Source organism: Mustela erminea, chromosome 3 (genome assembly GCF_009829155.1).
Source record: "Mustela erminea isolate mMusErm1 chromosome 3, mMusErm1.Pri, whole genome shotgun sequence".
Taxonomy (NCBI): Eukaryota; Metazoa; Chordata; class Mammalia; order Carnivora; family Mustelidae; genus Mustela; species Mustela erminea.
The window spans coordinates 46,854,281-46,876,934 of NC_045616.1; the positions used below are offsets into that span (position 1 = coordinate 46,854,281).

General features: G+C 35.5%; 1 protein-coding gene and 1 pseudogene across 2 annotated transcripts in view; one reads left to right on the plus strand and one right to left on the minus strand.

Moving 5' to 3' along the window:
- Window positions 1-342: 342 nt before the first annotated feature.
- The window catches only part of SLF1 (SMC5-SMC6 complex localization factor 1), an 80,448-nt gene continuing 58,136 nt past the window's right edge, over window positions 343-22,654 (minus strand). For both annotated transcript variants that reach the window (XM_032335742.1, XM_032335743.1), the window contains 6 exons: window positions 8,323-8,468; window positions 7,171-7,334; window positions 6,267-6,397; window positions 4,234-4,326; window positions 3,651-3,833; window positions 343-1,052 (listed from right to left, as the gene is read on the minus strand). In XM_032335742.1, coding sequence (XP_032191633.1) covers window positions 571-1,052; window positions 3,651-3,833; window positions 4,234-4,326; window positions 6,267-6,397; window positions 7,171-7,334; window positions 8,323-8,468 — 1,199 coding nt within the window. In that variant the 3' untranslated portion in view covers window positions 343-570. The remainder of the gene's footprint in view (window positions 1,053-3,650; window positions 3,834-4,233; window positions 4,327-6,266; window positions 6,398-7,170; window positions 7,335-8,322; window positions 8,469-22,654) is intronic.
- Window positions 13,149-13,648, plus strand: LOC116586136 (annotated as a pseudogene).

Here is a 22,654-nt window from a genome sequence, read left to right on the forward strand (position 1 = left end):
AAGTAGATCAAGGGATCAAACTGTCAAACTTGGCACATTCACTGCCTTTAAAAACCAAGAGAGTGTTATTATTGTAAATTTTAGAAATGTTTATTTTACAAACACACAAAACTAAAATGAGTATTTTAGTCCAACAGCCTACAGAGAATCAACGGGAGCTACATGCGTATAGTTGCACATTTGCATTAATATCCTTGCCATGATTCTAAGACCTTAAATCCCTGGAAGAGAGGACAGAACATTTTGATTTCAAAAAATATTTAAATTAAGATGTTTTACAGGTACAACATAAATAAATATCACTTTCAGATCAAGAAATAATAAAGATTAAGGAAAGCAGTGCATACCAAATGAAACTCTTTTTACTTTTGAGTCAAATTCTACAACATGGAAAAAGACAGAAGCCTACATTATAGGTTTGCAGAAGTTCTTTAAGTGCTTGTGAAAGTTAGCAAAGCTACAAATTCTGTCAATAAATAAATTAATATTTGTTTATAAGCTATGAAGTGTATAAGAAAAGACAAAGCAAGCTAAGTATGTTAGAAAGTTGACTCATATTTTTTGGCACCATCATGAAAACTCTGTGACTGAACGGCACATCATTTCCAACGTCACCAATAAGGCTTCAGTGTGCACTCCAGGACACACTTTTAAATTATCAGGCAGTTCCTTCAGAATATTTGGGAGCATCTGCAATGTCTTTATATTTCTGGCATACAGATCCAATAACCAGTCAGTATGAGCACTGGTGGTTTCTTTATAATTCTTACAAGCCACAAGCAGCTCATTTAGGTGAGTTAACCCTTTGAAGGCTAAGAGGAACTCCGAAGATAAATCAAAAATTGAACAAAAATTTAGCAACATCCTACTAAGTAAAAATGAGCCAAATTCAAGTTGCTGGTGGTAAAAATGTTTTTCTGCTTGGGCATGAAAGTTCTCCACTGTATCTTCTATTTTTGTAATAGCAAATAGTTCTTCTTTGATTTGAGATGATACCACATAATCCAAGGGCAATTCTCCCTTAGAGTTCCTCTGCTGTAAAAGCACTGGGCCTGTGAAAAAGAAAATGCACAATGTCAAAACATTTTTATTTTGGCAGCTGAACAGTTGTTTTCTCTATTTCTCCAAAGCACCCAGGTCTCTGTTTACAATCATATTTTGTACAAATTCATGTTGACAAAATTAACTGGCCATACATATTGACTGCCTAATAAAGGTACACTAAAAAACCCCAGAATTCTAGTCAATGCCTAATTAGGTTTGCCTAAAAACACAAGCCTTAGTTCAATGAATACTGTAATTACAAATTTTAAAAAAGTATATCAAACTTCATAAATTGTCATGCGGAAATAAGAATTTCAGTGTTCCCAGAAGATATTAACAAAATATGTTCTTCCTCATTATGTATACAAGTCTTAAATGTATCTTATTATTTCACCAAGGGGAAAGAAGTACTACCTCCTTCCATTGCTAACAGGTGACTACAACAGAACAGAGTATAAAACCATGCACAGACACAGATCTCACTCTTCATTAACCTTCGCTTATGTTCAATTTTTAGTATATGTAACTGATTTGCAAAAAATTAAATGTTAACTGCTCTGAGTCAAAAGTTAGATTTCATCTTTCTGTCCTAGCTAAACCTAATTTATATACATAGCAAACACTGAAGAGTTTATCCCCTAGGTAGTAAAGGATAATATGGGAGGGGCAAAACAACAATGACTCAGTATGTTAGTACTCTGTCTGTCAAGTCCTGTCATTATTTATGTACTCTGCCATAAAGATGTTATAAAAGATCCAAGATTTTTTGTACTAGAAGACATAATCAGAAGATCCTACTATACAACATAAGAGATACTGTCTGAAAACACATCATAGGTGCAAAAATTCCTAATGATGAAGCTGATGCAACATATGTAAAGGCCTAGTTTATAAAATATATTTAATATAAAAAGGCCAATGACTGATAATATGTAATTTAATTTTATGGGAAAAAATAAAATTCTAAAACTAGGTCTCTTTTCATTATATTTCAAAAAGTTGTACCAAGTGACTCCTCTTACAAAAACAAACAAACAAACAAACAAAAAAAATTATAGACAAGATACCGAAAGTAAACAAAAGTTTTAGAGACATAAATAACCTTCCGAATCACTTCTTTCAAGACTGAGTAACTCACAAAGAAGAATGATATAGTTATATAATGATGCTGTTAAATGTTAAATGATTTGATAGGTCCAAACAGAATATGACTAAGGCAAAGCTTAAGCTGTACAGTTGCCAAAGGACCTCAATAAATTCAACTGCAAGTAGGTTTCTTCTTTTACGACAATGAATAGTACGTGGGTGAGTACTCACCCACGTACTATTCTTCAACAAGAGCCCTGGAAAATTCACTTTGGTCAGTATAATCCCACTCTCTATAAAGAGTTGGACTTAATACAGCAATGTCTCTTATACTGCTTAGATCATTTGAACCAAGGCCAAATATAGGCTTCAAATGTCACTACGTGACTGAGTAGAAAAAACACAGGAGACAGAACATTATGGTTTAGTAAACATATAATATGAAAAAAAGTAGAAGAACTGAAAAATATATTGATTATGAAATGGTGTCAGGAAAACAGACACACTAAGGCCTTTAGGGGGCAGGAGAAGACTATAAATAACCAAAATGCTTCTGCTACCAAGCTATACAACCTTTCACATATGTATCTACATGGGGGGGTGGGGGAGGGCTAAAGAAAATTTGCATTTTATTTTCATGCAGAATGAAACAGCTTTAATTACAGGAGAAAATAATTTTAAATTTCCAGTTAAAATCAGGACAAATAAAAGTAACAGGAAATATACACAAATTTTTATTTCTGCGTTATAAACTAGTCATCACTTTTCCTTTGTTTCTCTTCTAAAACACAAATCAGTTATCAGCAAAATTTAACATAAAATTTATATTATTCAGTTCACATGTAAGAAGAATGTCACTGAAGAGGGGAGTAGGGGTGCTTTCTAAAATAAAGAGATCAAAATCAGAAAAAGCCAGCAGAGAAATATTAAGTTCAAGTTATCTCCATCACAAAACCCCTGCACAACAGTTACCACCATTTGAAAAAAATCTTTCCACTATAACTTGATTGACTGCAAAACGTGAATGGAGATATTCTAGGATATCTTTCTTTTTGTAGTCTATAAAGAAATGACTCATTTAAAAAAAAAAAAAGGATTAATCGAGTTAACAGTTACATAGAAGAAATGAAACAAGAATGGAAAACCCAAGTAACCACAATGGAACACCTACATTCATTTATTAATAAGCTTTCAGAAATGGCTGGTTCACAAAAACATTACACACTTTAAGAGGATTAATATTTAAAACCAACCCACTCAATTCAAAATACACTCTCATACACAAACCTAAATAGGCTTTATAATTAATGAAAATGAATAAATAAATATTTACATATTATGGAAAGGTATCCCTATTAAATAAAATGCTTTCATTCTAGGAGACTTTAATCTTTTTCACTAATATGGAATAAGGGTGTTTTTCCTTACAGACCTTAAACATAAAATGCTATCTACCTCTGAGGGAATTCATCAAAAAACTGGATAATTTATCAAAACCCGTTTAGCATAAATGCACTCACCCCCATGCTGTAGTAGCAGCTTGCCAATTTCTACATGTCCGTTTGACAGTGCATCATGCAAAGGAGTCACCCCGTCCACTTGAGTGAGCAGATCTACCTCTGGACAACGTTGCAAAATTTCCTGGACACACACTGTGTTGCCATAGTTACAGGCTTCATGCAAAGGCGTCCAGCCAGCATTGTCTAAATTAGAAATCAAGCAAGTTTTAAAATAGCAAAAGTAGGACTTCTGGCAGTAAAGTACTGATATTCTACTTCCTTTATCAGTGTGACTTTCTAGGTGCTTCATATAGAAATAGCATGTTCTGATAAAAATGCCTAAGGTCCATATTTCTAATCGTAAGAAAAATAAATTAAAAAACAATTTTAAAATAATGATTTTGAAATCCATCAAAAATGGACAAAAAATGTTTCTGTGCTATTAGTTACAAATCAATATATGATGATTTCCTGGTTTTGTAACTGATAATATTTTAAAGATATGTTAGGTAAATATACTTAAATGATTTTTCTTAATGTTGACATAACACTAATACCACAAACACTAAGACACTGGATCAGACTACAAAAATATAGAACTTACCTTTAACATTGATGTCTATTCCTGGCAAAGAGAGAAGAAGAATCAATTTCTCCACTTGGTTATTTATGCAAGCTCTATGGAGGGCTGTTTCTCCTGCCATAAAAAATTAATAGATTATTCCAGAGAAGACAAGATATCAACTAAAGAAAATAATCAAAGGGTATGAACTAGGAGATCTGGCCACAAGCCAGAAAATTATTTATTGAGTTTTCCTTTTGACTGGTTTAAACATCTCTTGCATTAAAAAAAAAAAAAAAAAAAAAAGAGGGGGAGGGATACCCACCAATCCATAGAGCTTCTGTTCTATCAGCAATTCAGCAATGAAATTCTACTGCAAAAGGTTTAATACAGGCATTGTCTCCCCCTAGTTCAAGGTTTAAAGCTTCAATCCGGCTATAAAAGCCCCAAATGATCAGAGAACACCAAAAATACTGGGTTTTGAAGCAATAAAAGTTTAGAGTGCAATTGCCCTCTCTTAAATTTATTCATGAACCTACGTTAAATGTATGGCTCTTTTTTATACAGCATTTATAGCTTAATTCAAATGAATGTTTCTGGCTAAGCACGAGTGCCTCTACACACTCAAGTATAATTCAGAACTTCAAATCCATTAACAGATGGTTTGCTGCTTCTCAATAGGCTGTCTGGCTTGGCTACAGCAGCACAGAGAAGGAGAAATGGGGGAATCTTAATATAAACACACACACACACACACACACACACACACACACACACGGGGGAAAAATGTAGTACCATTTAAAGCTGAATAAGAGTGACAAATGAAATGGTAAAGTTTTTTCTAGGAGGGATGCAATTAGTGCCTGTTGGCTAAAAGAGTCTATATCCATCTCTGTTGTAACCAAGATTAATAAGATGTAAGTGATAATTTGATGTAAAGGGAATTTAAAAAACCTTACAATAAGCAATTGCTTGGAAAACAAATGAAATACTGAATCAAACCCTTTCTTGCTATAACATACTAAGTAGCACATTTTTACAGTGTTCAATTTTATAGATTATCTTTGTAACTTCTACCAAAACATTTCTTTTACATGCAGGGAAAAGCTTTTGAAGTTTTTTCTCTACTGTTTCTCAGTTCTCTTCCTCCCTCCCAGTTCCCTCTGCTGTTCAGACTAAAGTCATTCATATTCATTTTACTTTCTGACACAATAAACAAAGAAAAAGGACACTGTTCATGTAGTTAATACCAGAGTTTCCACTTTAATACATTTTTCACATTTTGAGCTAAACGGGCAGCTATTGCAAATTCATCAAATGCAATTATGAACTTTTATCATGTGGAGAGATTATAGGAGCCTCACTCCTTCTGTTTACATTGGTGTCCTAATGATAATTTGTGTATTAAAAGTGCAATACAGCTCATTAACAAGAGACTCCGCAACTTCCTTTGGTCAGGTATAGACTTGTGGAAGATAACTTCTATTTGTGAATTAAGAAGTTATGAAGCAAAAGAGGCACGAAGTGAATTATTACTGCACTATTCTTGTTACTCCATCCTTTAGGTACTTAGGTTCCAGTATAGTTAGAACCAAAAGCCAAACACATTTCATAGTCTGGGCTCAATGCCTGGGAGAAAAGAGTCCATATGCTTAACACAGCTATGTAACATAGCCTACTCCTCATGCTTTGTTCACAAAATGTCTAGGACTGAAAGAGATGAAGACTGAATTATACTTTCAAATCAAAAGACTCTAATCCCAAGCTGCACAGGTTGAGGTGGAATAGAAAAGTAAGGCGGGCAAGTCTGGAATGAGCTCAATATGAGCTAGTATCTGGAGAGGAGGGGGATAAAGAAAGGGGGGAAATGTTCTATTACACTGAATATTAAATAATCATATTCTCTGTGTACATGACAGTTCAAAAAAAAAAAAACCCTAATATACCATTGAAGAAGGTATTTTCTGGAACTAGTCAAGTTCAAGGATTCACTGGGGCCAGTATGTAAAACTTGCAAATACTGACCACAACCATGAGAAGTTCTTAGCATAAATTAACTTAGATACTTGCAATACCTTTCAGATTAGTCTTGTGAAAATTCATCTTTGTAACTAAAGAGGGACAATTCTCCTTGGAACATGATAATTCTCCTTCTGACTTCTTTTTCAATCTTTTTAACGATGAACATTTAGCAAGGTTCAGCTCTCTGAAAATAAAGTAAGAAAAAAAATGAAAGCTTGTTTTTCACCAATGCATGGCAGTGTACATTACATAGTGAGTAGCTTTTAAAATCTAGCCTCCTGTTCATTTAAACCCCCTTATTCCTCAAATCTTTACTGCTTACTTTTTTATATTTATTCCAAATGTGCTGACACAAATTTTTATGCATTCATTTTTATTAACCTTGTACCCCCAATTGCTCACTGAAAAGTTTATGAATATGGAATGTCATGCAGAGGAAGAGCCCAAGTAAACTACATTTGGCAAAGATAAAAAAGCAAAATGCTAAGCTCCAAATGCAGGCTCCTGCTCCCCATTCTTATTTTCATATTCTGATCCTATTCTTCCTAAAAACATGTTAAGGTTTTCTGAATTTTTTACAGCATACTTTTAGAAAGGTTTTGCATGTGGGGGAAGCTAATGCAACAATTCAGAGTATCTTAAATGCGTATGCATTCTGAAATCCAATCCTTATTATATACAAATAGTGATTTAAAACATGGGCAAAAATAGTGTGAAAGAATCTGAAAAACAGTTGTATTTCTTTTGAAAAGCACTTGATCTTAACACAAAGAAAACAGGTACCTTGAATTAAAGCAATAATGTTGATCATATGTATTTTTTTTAATAAGTCTCAAACTCAGTTTTCTGCTACTCAGTATAATTCAGACAATGTAAGTATAAAATTTAAGGAATATCTCCAAAAAAGGGCTGTACTTAAAAAAAAAAAAAAAAAGTTGATATATAAGCATCACTTACGGTAACTCTGGCAGCCCTTCAACTTGTTTCTGTTTCACACCGTTCAGCATTAATAAGGCTCTCTGAGATTCAAGGCAAGGCCGCTGTCCTATTTTCTTTGGTATCTGCGTCTTTCCAGTCCCATGCACACCAGTCTTTCCCAAAGCTGGCAAATAGGAATATACCTGTTGCAAAATAGTATTAGATTGCTTTCTCAACTATAAAGACCTGGAAAGCAGTCAAAAGAAATTACCTGATTCATTTCACCATTACAATCAGTTATATTTTCTTGGTTTTATCACCACTGTTATCCTTTCTCATCTGAACATGCTAGAACTATAAGAAAGTTTCTAGTTCCAGGTCGTTAACATGACAGATACAAAAAGAAAAGTATCTTCTTGAAAATAATTATTTTTTCAAATTCACTTTTGATACTCTTTCAGCAAAGTTCTCATTTAGATTAGTCTAATGCCCAACTTGTTATGGTTCATTTGCATATTTTAAATATTTATGGTTTATGTACAACCTGTATTTTGTCACTTCCATTTTGGTAATGCCTTCCTTCGACAGAAAACAAGTCTGGAATGAGTGGACTAAGAAGAGCAAAAGTTGTTAAGGACAAAAGATTGCTGCAAAACAGTATTTGCCCAATCCGACTAATAAACAAGCATATTTCTCATTTGTTGAAGAAAATGCTGAAGACAGTAGATAGTAATCAAAGATGGCCAAGATAAAACTGGAAAACTTTGAGTCACATGCAGTTTACATATGTATACATAAAGATAAAAACATATAACCTTTGGCATCATTTATATATTTTGCTTTTTAAATACCATTAAATACTACATAAAAATTTTCTGGATCTAGATCTTTTCAAAATAATTATCTTATGTGCTACGGCAAATGATTAGGAAACAAAGTTTCTGCATTGTTTTTCTGATATCAAGCCTTAACTACTCTCAAGTAATTAAAATTTCTATCACTAATTACACTTCATTTTGGGTACTGAAAAATAACCAGTCTTACATAGATTTGAAAGATTACAAAGATTTACATAAATTTGAAAGATTTAAGGTTAACAATTTCTGTCCAACTATTAGAAATCACAAAACACATTTAAAGTTGAATTTATGAACTCACTTCTTGGCAATTAGAAGAATAGAGTGGTCTTACCATTTTCTGAAGAGAGAGTGGCTCAGAAGAAACACTGATGGAACTCTGTAAACACAACTTTTTAAAGACTGCCTCTGCAACAAACATCTGAAGCCAGGAGGAGGAAAAGGAACAAATGAAAATCTCTAATTCCTGTGAAGAAAAGTCTGGACAAAACAAAAGAAGTAAATACAGTTACCGCTATACCCTATAAAAGTTCTGTCTATAGAATATTTTCTGCATGGGTTTTTATTTATTCAAATGATGATTCTTATACCAGTAGGATTCAGCCCCATAGTTTTCAACCCCCATAAGGGTTAATACTCTTATTCTTTGCCTTTTAAGAAAAAAAAAAATTATGGCACATATTCTCATATTTGAAACAATCATTTCTTTTTATTTTAAATAGAAATCTTGAAATTAGATACATACACACATGAATCAATAGATAATATATGAATAGATAGGTATGGGGTTTTAATTACTGTATCTTTTTAATTTTTTAAATTAAAAAAAATTTTTTTTAATTAACATATAATACATTATTAGCCCCAGGGGTACAAGTCCGTGTATTACTTTATTTTCTGATTAATGCTAAAGATCTTTTCCCACAAAGGGTTGTGCCTTTTACCAACAAATACTAATTTTTTTTAATGGACACATATGTTATTTAATTTGAGCTGACAGGAAGAAAGAAATCAGACCCTCTCCCCCGACAACATCCATGAATCTTATCACTGCAGAGGAGGAATAAATGTACAGGAAAGGAAAATTTAAGACAAGAGAATGTGTAAGGACTTCCTTAGAAGTTTATACCCACTCTACTACAGGAATTAAGGGGAGGGGAACTAAAATTTTAAATAACAAAACCCAAAGAACACCAAGAGCCTAAATCTCTTCTCCCAAAAACCTCAAGTTCTGCATATACGAAAGAACTGAGAGTAATGAAAAACTGGAATGACTATTTGTCACGTAAAATAATCTATTTGCTGTTATGAACTCTCCATTGATACTCTCTGCATAAGTAACAGAATGGATGATAAAGTGGACCATAAAGAATAAATAAGACCAATCAATAAGACACTACAAGAGCTAAAACTAAAACAGACAGCAGAAAAAAGCTGTGATGTTATACAGCACAGCAGATTCACTACTAGAGGGAAGAAAAATTTTTTCCTCTATCCTCCTAGGTTCTTTTGGCTGGTCTATTAATTAAACTGATATAAGACAGATTAATAGGAGAAAAACAAATTTAATTCCTTTCATATGGGAGCCTTACAGACATGAAAGGTTCAAAGACAGGTAAGTGAAGTTTATATGCCCTCCTGAGTTAAGGAGAATGAGAGTTGGGGTCTGGGGCTTCAAAGGAAAGGAAGACAATTTTTAGGAAGATGAGAAAAGCAAATGTTGGTTAACAAGTATTTGACATGCTATGTAAAATACAATGAAACACAGAGAGTAATCTGAACAAACAGGCTCTGCCAAACTTGACCTAGCTTACCACATCTATCTTACACATTTTGTAGTTATCTCTGGTGATGGCTCTCTTCCTGGACCAGTCCCTCTGTCTAAATTCTTTTAGGCAGTTTAGGGAATAACAAAGAGTCCTTCCCGAGTCTTAAGATCCTTGATTGTCTTCAGCTCAAAATAACCCACATGCTAACATGGCACATTCTGGGGTGGCATATTCTGCTTCATTTCTGCCTTTGGAACTTCCCAAGAAGTTTCACATTGTAGAATTTGAGCTGGTAGATTGCTCCATCTCATTGAACCAGTATCTTAGCCCTGAGAAAGGGTCAGCTCAATTAAAAGAGCTGTGTCTCTTTTCAGGACGTAGTGATGCTGGTGGGCTCCCAAAGTTAGGTCCACATTGTATAAAATATCAGGAATTTACTAAGAGTTATTTCTATGGAAGCAAAAGAATAGCAAAATGCTAATGGTTGGGGCAGACTATAATCTAAATCTCTAAGTTCTGAAGGCAGCCAGTCAGGATTTGTACATGTCTAGCTCGAAACATCTTCAGGTATAATAAGGGCAGGCAATGTTAATCTGAAAGATTTTCATGGTTTGCAGTTTCACTGTCTCTGGTGAGTTTTCTGAGGCACCACACAGCAAACAGGCATAAAGACAGTCCATGCATAAGCTGCTGTGTAATTTCTCTAGTTGCCCAGCTTTTGCTTGCACAGCTTCTGGAAGAGGGGAGTTTCAGTTCTCAGAGTTTCCAAGTCAGAAAGGTGGAAGAAAATTTAGAAGTGTCAGTTTGAACAGTTATAGCCAAATACTGGAGGCACTAGAAGAATTCAGGATCTACTCCAGTTTATGGGCAGAAAACAAGACCTCAAAAACGATGAACAGCAATAGAATTTGATATCCGTAAACATGTATAGTACTGAAACAATTTTTCTCTCTACAGTCCCCTCCATTTAATCAATTTCAACCACAGTAAGACTAAGTCATTTGAAAATTAAGTTCAGTTTCAGTAAACTTGGCCTGATTATTTACATAAGTGCAGCAAGAATAGTTACTGATCATATAGGCTCTTCTAAATCTGCTTTGTTGGAACTTTTCATAATGAATCTTAAACTTTTTTTTAAGTTTTGTGTATTTTTTTTTTTAGTAATCTCTACACCCAGTAGTGGGGCTTGAATTCATTACCCCTAGATCAAGAGCTGTGTGAACTACCAACTGAGCCAAAAAGGCACCCCTCAGACTGAATTTTCAGAAGATCTTGAGAATAGGAAGCCAAGTCAAGGTTTCTTTCATCAGATTTTGTCTGTTATACCTACAGATGGGGATAAACTCCTCTTTTCTTGAGGTCTCCCAAACATCCAGATTTCTGAGCCTGCCAGCAAGTGACCTTGTTTACCTGGTAAGGCTGCTGGGACCCTGAAAGCAAGGTACCAGGCTGTTTTTTCCAAGGGGATTTAATGGCTCCATGAAGTCAGCTTTAATTTCTTAAAGCTGTCTGTCATATCTGATTCTATGCACATTCTCAAATATGACATTTCAGCAAAAGTTTTGGCAATACAATCAAATGTTTCCAATTGTGTCCTGTTTTAAGGAGAACAGACTCTTATTGAACTTATGCAAATAGCTATACTGCATGAAAAATAAGAATGCTAAGAAGCTTCTGACTTCCAGAGAGAGATCAGGTAGGGAGGAAAGTATGCACTTCATCTTTGGTTTACAAAGGATAGTATACTTTACCAATTTGTTGTAAAGTTTCCTTAAAAAGTTTACCCAGTAACGTTGCAAACAAGTCATAAAAATTATCATTCTCAGTAGTTCATTCAGTCTCATAAAATTAATTCTGGTTGATCTTAATCTTTGCAGTTTTATGAAGCTATGTTTCTTCATCGGAGTTGTGCAAATTCTTACCCAGTTAAATGTTATGATCTTAAAATGATCAGAAACATGTATTCTAGAGTATTTGTCAGGGTCATCTCCAAGAATCTCTCGGAGGATGAAATGTATTCGCAAAGGCAACAGAGAAGAGCAATAACACTCTGTAAACAACAGACTTAAAAGAGGCTGTGGTTAAGGGTCTGTTAAGAGTTCATTACAATTCAATTAACAAGAAAATTTGGTTACTTCTGTGGCATACTCCTCAAAATGATAGCTAGAATTACAAGTGATAACATACACCAGGGCGTTATCAGATATCTGGGAATTTTCTATTATTTTTGGAACACTTACATACACCTATATAAATACAACATAAAGAAGGCTTAGGTATTACTTCTTATTTGACAATATTTCCCCATGTGATTAAACCTAATTAGTTTAAAATCACTCATTTGACAAGGAGAGAGAACAGACCTTTTATAATATTCTAGACATCCTCTGCAAAATCCCAAATTTAATTCAAAGTAAAAAAAGATGTCATTTAGAATTTGATTTGGGGAAGTTTGTCAAGAATATCAAAAAATTTTACAACACTTGGTCAAACAGGATCATAAGCCACTGTGAAATAATTTCACAAAAGTGACAAAAACTCTGCACTCAAATATAGAAATTTAGCTGGGGAAAAAAAACAAAACAAAAAACAAAACCTTAGCTCTTAAGAGAAGACTATTTTCTTACATAATCAAAGATTTGACAAAGACAACATAAGAAATTATTTTGATAATACAGTGAATCTTTGTTTTCTAGGCAGATTATTTTAAAGGTGAAGAAAAACCTTTTACATTATCAAAAGCAAACAGATCTTCCATGAAAACACTGTCCTTTTAGCATATTTAAGAATAAATGAAACAAGATGGGATTGGGAGGGAGACAAACCATAAGTGACTCTTAATCTCACAAAACAAACTGAGGGTTGCTGGGGGGAGGGGGGTTGGGAGAAGGGGGGTGGAGTTATGGACATTGGGGAGGGTATGTGCTTTGGTGAGTGCTGTGAAGTGTGTAAACCTGGCGATTCATAGACCTGTACCCCTGGGGATAAAAATATATGTTTATAAAAAATAAAAAATTAAAAAAAAAAGAATACTTTTAGTATTACTTAAAGATAAAGTACATTATTGATATCAAAGATTATTTAAGGGGCACCTGGGTGGCTCAGTGGGTTAAGCCTCTGCCTTCAGCTCAGGTAATGATCTCAGGGTCCTGGGATGGAGCCCCGCATCTGGCTCTCTGCTCAGCAGTGAGCCTGTTTCCCCCTCTCTCTCTGTCTGCCTCTCTGCCTACTTGTGATCTCTCTCTGTCAAATAAATAAATAAAATCTTAAAAAAACAAAAAGATTATTTAAAAAAATGACAATGAATACTTTTAATTTTAGCCAATTTGAGCACACAAGGTAAAATTCTTTCTCCTTCACATTATGAAACAATCAAGACAAAACTATTTGTTTCGGGGTTTGAAACATGGCGGACGACGTGGACCAGCAACAAACCACCAACACCGTAGAAGAGCCCCTGGATCTCACCAGGCTCAGCCTAGATGAGTGAATTTATGTGAAAATGAGAAATGACAGAGAGCTTCGAGGCAGATTACATGCTTATGATCAGCATTTAAATATGATATTGGGAGATGTGGAAGAAACTGTGACTACTATAGAAATTGATGAGGAAACATACGAAGAGATATATAAATCAACAAAACGGAATATTCTGATGCTTTTGTCTGGGGAGATGGTGTTGTACTAGTTGCCCCTCCATTAAGAGTTGGCTGAAACAAAGAATTTATCGTGTCTGGAATATAGGAGTTTTTGTATAATTGCCTCTTTAAACGTAGAAGACATTCAAAAGAGAAACCTGCGTAAATTTTGATATTAAGAAGTGACCAAGGATTCTTCCACTCCTGAAATGAGTTGATTTACAGATAACTCAAACATTCTTACACTAACGGGCATTTTAATTTTTTTTTCCAATGCTTTCAATAAATGTGATCGCCAAGATGCAGAACTCTTTTTTCAGGAATTAATTTGTTCTGTTGTTTTCTCAGACAATTTCTGGGTTTGTTTTTCTTTTAAATTAAACTTGATGTTTCCTTTTTTGATACATTAAAAAAAAACAAAACCCTATTTGTTTCTTCCTTACCAAAAACACATCTCCATACCTCTTACCTTCTTTTAGTAAAAAATTCAACTTACTTTCCTTGAATGCAGTTATTTCCCCTATTATTTCCAATAGTTTTTGATTACATATATTAATTATAATTCTTAACTCTCAGAATATTTAATTTCTAGTAAAACTTAGGAAATAGACAATTGTGGTATTACCAACAAATTTTGAATACATTCTACAATCTCTGGAAGTATACTGTTCCTCTTAGTAAATGTGTCAAAGAGACAAAAGACAAGTTCACTAACACACCAAATATCTTTAGTTCCTCTGTAAAAGGAAACCAGAAGTGGAAAAACCTTTAAGCAGGTTTTTATGTTTTTATGTTTCACTATTTCATCAATTTAGAAATGATCTAGGTATTCAATGATGAATTTCTATCATTTAACTTGACTTAGTAAAACTCTAAGGGTTTAAGAAGTTACCAAAGAGATTTGGAAAAGCTACTCAATTACACATACCATAAAACAAAACTACTGTAGAAAAACTCACCTAAAAACTATTACCCCATTTACATCTGCCTAAATCACTTTTTTCCAACAATTATGTTTAGATTACCCATGAAACTATCTTTTTTTTTTTTTAAAGATTATTTATTTATTTATTTGTCAGAGAGAGAGCGCGAGCGAAAGCAAGTACAGGCAGACAGAGTGGAAGGCAGAGTCAGAGGGAGAAGCAGGCTCCCTGCAGAGCAAGGAGCCCGATGTGGGACTCGATCCCAGGACGCTGGGATCATGACCCGAGCCGAAGGCAGCTGCCTAACCAACTGAGCCACCCAGGCGTCCCTACCCATGAAACTATCTTAAGACATTAGACAAAGCCAGGCATCAACCAACCTATTTTTCTTGCTCACAACTTTTTTTAAAAAGATAATGTGAACTTATTTCACTAGTAAAGTCAGATAGAGTAAAAATTATATGTCTGCATTATATTCAATGTTGGCAATTTTAAAGACATGTTTATTGTAATTAAACCAGTGAACTTAAACTAGCTTTAATACTACTTTCCCAGATTATGTGGACTTTAAAGGCATTTGCATTAGTCTGATGTATTTCTGAGAATTTTAAGATTATTTAATGTAGAGTTCTTTTTATAATTTTAGCAATACTATCCAGAGGTAGAATAATATTACACATCTACCTACCCACCCCGGCCCCCACACACCTGCAAACAGCCCTCACAGGTTTTAAATTTTTAGTCATGAGATAGGCATGATAATGTAAAACTCATTAGTTTATAAAAGAGCAGCTGGATCCAAATTTTGTTTTGACAGTTGGAATAAGTTAAATTCACCTGCTCAGATGACTAAAGCTCTTCAGTATTTATGGAGATGATATTTAAGATTTTTTATTAGCTTTATTTACAAATAGTTCTTTTGCTTATTCCTTCAGATAAAAAAAACTTCTCCCTAAAGTTTACATTTCAAAGAATGGATCTTAGTTCTTAGAGTATGTGGCTGTTAAAAATTCATATTGCAAACACACCAAGTATCCAAGTTTTCTCCAGAATGGAGATTTGGGGCATATATGCCTATGATTTGTCAGGAACGTAGGGTGAGTGCTATTCAAATTTTTCTTTCCTTTTCTTAAGTGCAGGACAATTCTATTTTTAATGTTCCGATGTTTTACCATATCTACCAGCATTTTAAGATTTATAGGGAAGATCTGGGGGATGGTAATTTTTTCTAGGGCTTCATTTCTGGTTTTGCAAAGATCTGTAAGATATCATGGAAAAGATTTCCAACTAAGATAGAAACCTAAGGATTTCTGTATCTACAGTTTAAGGGTTTAGTGCAATATACTCTTGGTAAATTTTCTGTAATGTTTTAAAACTCAAAGTCCTTCTGATTGCACAATCCAACCTTGAACCAATTCATCTTAGGGGAAAAAGCCTCTATTGTTGCTTCTGTGAGACCCTGAACATTAGCCTTTAGGCCGTCAGCTGATCATTTGTAAAAGGGTCTAAGAGATACTCGGGTCCTGTTTCCTCAGAGAGAGGGATTTTTCCTAAGGGTTTTTCCTAAGATGGCTTGTCAGTTAACTACAGCACAACTATGGGTCTGGAGAATACTCTTTTGCAGCTAATCAAGGTCCACCCTAGTGGAGTTGTGAATGGCTACTAATATTTCTGTTCACTAAATTTGGTAGGTCTTCTGAAAGTAGAGGTAAGAGGGCTTTATTATGTAAAAGATTTACTGGTGTTCATGGGTCATGAACATCCTCAAGAGACACTGCACAGGAAGGCCTGAAGCTAGCAGTGGCTAGACCCCCCCTTTTTACAGACCCACTTTGAATTAGGAGGAATTTTAAGAAATTGCAAAGGAGGCCTACTGCTCCTAACAGGTGCTTCTGCTTAAATTTACTTCCTAGCCTCAGTACACTCTGAGCTTGCAGATGAGGCTGGAAAGCTGTAGGTAAATCTTTTAGTAGAAGGAAATACAGGTACCTGGGTGTTTAAGGAATTTTGGGGGAAGACAGGGCAATTTGGGAAGTTAAGAAATCTGCTGAGATGGGGCTAAAATTTAAGATGGGAAATTCATATGGGATGTGGACTCTAATTTTTGTTTGAATTTCTCTTCTTTAATCTTATTAAGGGAGTCCCTAAGGTTAGCTTTTATATTCTTGTGGATCTCTCTTTTTAAATCTGGTCTTTACACGGTACCAATAAGATGACTGTGTTTAAGACAAAAGCACTCTAAAATTTTTCCTTTTATATACAACCAATTGTATATTTTTGTATTACAAAGGATTTATTGCCTGTCCATTGACATGAGGGATATTATACTAATCTTAATAGCAATTCAAACCCGTAAACCTTTTTGTGGAAAGATCCAGAAGCAACTTTCCATGCTTAGAATCAATCTTTATGGGGCACCTGGGTGGCTCAGTGGGTTGGGCCCCTGCCTTCAGCTCAGGTCATGATCTCAGGGTCTTGGGATCAAGCCCTGCGTTGGGCTCTCTGCTCAGCAGGGAGCCTGCTTCTCCCCTCTCTCTGCCTGCTTTTCTGCCTACTTGTGATCTCTCTGTCAAATAAATAAATTAAATCATTAAAAAAAAAATCAATCTTTACCATGGACACAAGAGGCAAGGTATAGAAGATGCAACCCCCATGATCCAAGAAGATCATTCAGAGTCTACCTTGGTTGTTAAGAGTAAAAAAGGTATAGTGAAAACAGTGACTCCAGTCACAGACATGCTAATCTGTGAAAATGGGCAGACGCTACTGGAATGGGACTTTCTAGCAGTACTAAAACAACACAGGTTGAGATGACCAAGGCCTCTTCTGGACTAGGGCCTCTCATGACAAACTCTCCGCACAGCTTGCACAGTCAGACAAAGGGAGTGCTACTTATGACTTCATGTCTTGAAACCCTAGTCTATTCAACTGGCCACCAATCACCATGCTGGTATGTGCACCTTCCAGCTGGCAGAAACGATGGAAGAATATTCTCACTTGAGTCAAGCTCTCAGGACATAGAACAAGACAAAAAGAAAACCTCATCCAGTTTCTCTTACATGTACACTGAGATTTGGGTCTCTCAGAGCCAGAGTAGGGATGTTCATTTTGGGGAATTGCGCGTTTTTTACCAAGTATCTCATGGCACAGAAATTGCCTTGAGGTTGGTGGGTGACCTAGTGTCAATCTAACCTGCTCTAGGGCAATTTATCCTAATATGGGAGTCCTGACTTAGGCATTGGGCACTCTAATAGCCTTTAAATGCTTGACCTGTGCCCCTCAATTTTGCGCTGACTTTACCTTATGTGCATGTTGATGCACAACTAAGTTTGTCTAAACATACACCATTTGATGAGAACTATGAACTCACCAGTCTGTGCGGCCAGTGGTTCAAAAAAGTAGGTTTATGGGGTTTATGTTTGTGTTACACCCTATGGTTTTCCTCCTTATGACCAACAACACAGCAGAAAGACAAAGAAAAACAGTGACCATCTCTGGGAGGAAAATGATCCATAAAAATCAAGACTACTCATAACAAACCTTGAATAGAGTCACTATACACAAGGACCTAGTTTCACAAATACTTCCTTCTGCTAATCTGTATTTAGAAATGGAAAAAGAGGGCTCTCACCATTCTTGTTTCCACCGGACCACATAGGCAGAGATCTGGGACACTGACATGGTAAGAATTCTTACCTTCTGCTGGCTTTCTGTCAATGGTCCCAGGATCTCAGCATGAGCAGCCCCAGAGGAAGCAGTAAAATTACTCTCTCTGTGGTCAACTGTAGGGGAGGAAAAACTTTTGGTCTTCCTGAAGTCTATCGGTCTTCAACTGTCTTTAGCTCAAATTAATCCACATGCCAAGGTGGCACATTTTGGAGTATCATCTTCGGTTCCCCTATCACTACTAACACTGGAAAAATAAGAACTAGGAAAAGTCAATACAATTAGCAAAATAAACATAACAGGTTAAATGCATTTTAAAAATTGAACAGATTGATAACCTAATTATCAATATAAAGTATAAAACCTGACCTCTGTAGTCAGGGGCTGAGTTTCTTTAGGCTAAAAAGACACCTGACAACCAATTAAAGTTCTTTCCTATTCAGATGTTTTACCAAAAGGCTAAGGGATGATATCCTTGCAGTCCTTGATTGTTTGATCTGTTCAACTGAGGGGAGGAGATTAAAAGAGGGGGAGCAATGAAAAAGAATGGCCTAAGTGGGTGGAGAATTTCCCCCCAGGGAACATTTGGCAAGGTTTGGTTGTCACAACAAGGGCATCCAGTGGTCAAAGCCTTGGAAACTACTAAATTCCCTACAATTCACAGTTCACAGGAGAGTCCCCAGCAATAAAGAATTATCCAGCCCAAAATCTAGAAAGTGCCCAGGCTAAGTTAGAAACTCTGCCTTGCCTAAAGACCTGACGTTCTTGCCTTGAGGCACACTGCCATCTGGGCAAATGGCTCCAGTCAGATGTTAAGTAGATCCAATTAGTCCCACAAAGACAGGAGATTGCTGAATTCAAATAATCCTTTCCAAAATGGCCTCAACTGCAATATAATCTATAAGAACTGGAAAATAGAAAGGAGTTATTTATAACCTTTTGTTACAACTGACTACTCACAACCTACCAGACTATAAGTATTACTGAAACTGCATAAGCTGAAGAATGATAATCAGAAGATTTTAATCAACTTGACATGTTACATTTTATAAATTTAAGGTGTACAGCCAAGTCACTTTGATACATTTACATACTGTAACATGACTGCGATTGAAGTAACATTTATTATATAACATCATAATAGTATAATATTATTTGTATTCATTATACTGTATATTAGATCTCTATGGCTTATTTACTACTCTTTTTAAGTCTGTACCCCTAAACACAAATCAATCCTACCTCCCACTTCCCATCCTATAGTAACCACCATTTTGATGTGGAGAACAAAGGCAAAATAAATGTATAAGAGAAATTAAATTTCCTTTGTAGCCCACTGACAAGTAGTTGAGATAGGCAGAGTGACCTTCCTCAAGGAACTCAATTGCTCAAGGTTAATGCTTTGCCGGAGGCAAAAGACAACCTTAGCTAGACATTAGCCCAACTTCCAGGATCCTGTAATTCTTCTTTAACATATAAAATCCCTTTGGAAACTTCCTTTATCTCTATTCCCCCCCCAAACATGTATGTTAGCAATCATCCTCCAAACATATGGCTCACTGATAAACATCTGAAGGGTCTCATGACTAAAGTTTTACTAGACTGTAGTAAACGAATGACCTTTTCCTAAACAGCTAGCCCCTCAAGATCTTAAAAACCTTGCTTCCAAATCCCTTAGAGACTTAAATTCTATCCTTAACCCCTCCCAACTTAAAACTATATAATCAGTCCCTCCTTATAACCCCAGGGAAGCTCTTTCTGTCCAAGGTAAGATCCCTCTGTTTAAAAAAACCAAACCAAAACAAAAACATCTTTTTGCACCGAAGAAGTCTCAAGAATTCTTTGTGGACCATTCGCTCCAGCACCCCAACATCACACCACATCAATTTCACTCTTGTTGTTGTTGTTGTTGTAGGTGGTGCTGTTGGTTTTACAGGTTTGACTTTTAAGATCCCGCATGTTAGCAGCATCATACAGTACTTGTCTCTCTCTGTGTGACTTATCTCACTTAGCATAATGCATGCAAGGTCCATCAATGTTGTTTCAAATGAATATCCTCCTTTGTCATGGCTGAATAATATTTCATTGTGTAGGTATACCACATCTTTTTTATCCATTCATCCAATGACAGGCATTTGGGTTTTTTCATATCTTGGCTATTGTGAATAATGCTGTGACAAAGGGTGTGCTAAACCTCATCAAAATGCTGTTTTCACTTCCTTTGGGTATGAACCCAAAGGTGGTATTGCTTAACTGTATGGTAGATCAATTTTAATTTTTTGAGGAACCTCCATATTATCATTCATTATATTTGGACTATTTATTCTACATTTCTACTAACAGTGCATAAAGATCCTCCTTTTATTAAACACATCATTTTAAACACATCAGCTCTTGTCTTCTTGATAATGTCCATTCTAACTGATGAGGCGTTATGTCACTGTCATTTTAATTTGCATCTTCCTGGTGATTAGTGATGCTGAGCATCTTTTCATGTGCCTGTTAGCCATTTTGATGTCCTCTTTGGAAAAATGTCTCTTTAGCTCCTCTGCCCAAATTTTAAAAGATTGTTTGTCTGCTATTAAGTTTTGTTAGTTCTTTGTATATTTTGAATATTAACCCCTCACTTTTTTTTTTTTTCCAAGATTTCGTTTATTTATTTGACAGAGACAGTGAGAGAGGGAACACAAGTAGGAAGAATGAGAGAGTTTGGAAAAGCAGGCCTCCCACTGAGCAGGGAGCCCGAGGCAGGGCTTGATCTCAGGACCCTGGAATCATGACAGTAGCCGAAGGCAGATACTTAACAACTGAGCTACCTAGATACCCCATAACCCCTCATCTGATACATGGTTCGCAAAAAATTTTTCTATTCTGAAACAATTCTTTTGAACATAAAATGTCTGGTTACACATTTTTTTTAAAAGCCTATCATCATAGCCTTTACAACAACCTATTAATCTCTTAACTTATCACTTCTAAGCGGAGGCAAAAAGAAAGTAGAAATAACTTTCACTGTACAGTTCAAAAGAGATGATCCAAATGAACTTATTCATCCAGAAAGAGCATTTGATAGCTTAAAAAAAAAAAAACCCAGAAAACCGTAAAATCATAAAGGATCCACATTTTACCAGATAATACATTTAAAGGGAATAATAAATAGATGAAAAATAGAACACAAGAAACTAAGCCACAGGAGTGTAAGCCCTTTAAGGACAGGATCATTTTTTAATCCCTCACAGGTTATAGGCTACTGACTTGCAGATAACAAACATTTAGTATTTGAAAGGTACATGAATGCATGAATGAATGGCAAAGACCAGTAACTGTAGAGAGCTAAACCTAGATCAGCTTTTCAAAAGTTTATCACATCATGCCATTCCTCATTAAAATGGCTTCTAACTCCTCAACTCTTTCTTTGCCTTTATTTTACTCTTTTCCTTGCACCTTGCCAGCAGCCAGCTACTGTAAGATTTCACACAGGCTCCATTTTTTCCTTTCTCAGTTTTGGCAAATGTTGTGTTTTCTAATGGGAGATGTTTCCCTGACTCTGCCCAACTCCTACTTATCCTGTAGGACTGCTTTCCTCGACTACCTAGTATAAAGTGTAAGTTCACTCATCTCAACACCTGGCCTTTGTTTGAATCACTTGACTTTTTTTTTTTTTTTAAAGATTTATTTATTTGACAGACAGAGATCCCAAACAGGCAGAGAGGCAGGTGTGGGGGGTGGAACAGGCTCCTTGCCAAACAGAGATCCCGATGTAGGGCTTGATCCCAGGACCCTGAGATTATGACCTGAACAGAAGGTAGAGGCTTAACCCACTGAACCACCCAGGCGCCCCTCACTTGGCATTTTTAAATGATTTATTTGCATCTACTTGTTGTCTATTTCTTCCACCAAAAGCTCCAAAAATTTAAGAACCATGTTTTGTTTCACCTCCTTCCAGTGTACATGGCATTTAGACCAATGCCTGGTAGAGTGGAAATAAAAAATTGCTGAATAAAGGAAGAGAATAGAAACATTTTGATGAGATCCTTAGTAAAATTATGAAAAAATACTGATGAAAGAGGCCTGAAGCATGCAGAGGGATTATAACAGGGATTTAAAAAATAAAAGTGAATAAAGATTTTGAAAAACTATCAGGATAATGACATAGATGAAGAAGGGCATAAGAAGCTTTATTAAAGTTCTCTAAAGATATCAAAAATCTTACTGTAGATTGTGATGACATGTTTTCTTTCCACTAAAAACAGGAGAAGTTTAAGTTAGAAAACAATGTCTTGTTGTCTATCTTTATAAATAAAGTTTTACTGGAACACAGCCATGTCCATTTACATATTGTGTATGGCTGCTCTTCCTACAGCTACAGAGCTGAGGATAGACTGTGAGTCTGTAGAGCCAACAATACTTACTATGTGGTACCACACACACAAAAATTTGCAAACCCTTAGTTTAAGCCAATTTACCAGGAATTTCAATTGGCCATAAAAATACCCCTTTCAGATCACTTTATCTTAAAATACAGAAAAGGAGATAAGAAAACTTTCTGTTCAAAGTGTTCAGAAATAAAAGAGAATAGCGTCAATGTGGGTTGACAGACATGAGATCTGATGGAAAGGAGAAAGGATTTTACTTACCTAGTGAAAGATGTTCTGCCTTAATTTTCTACA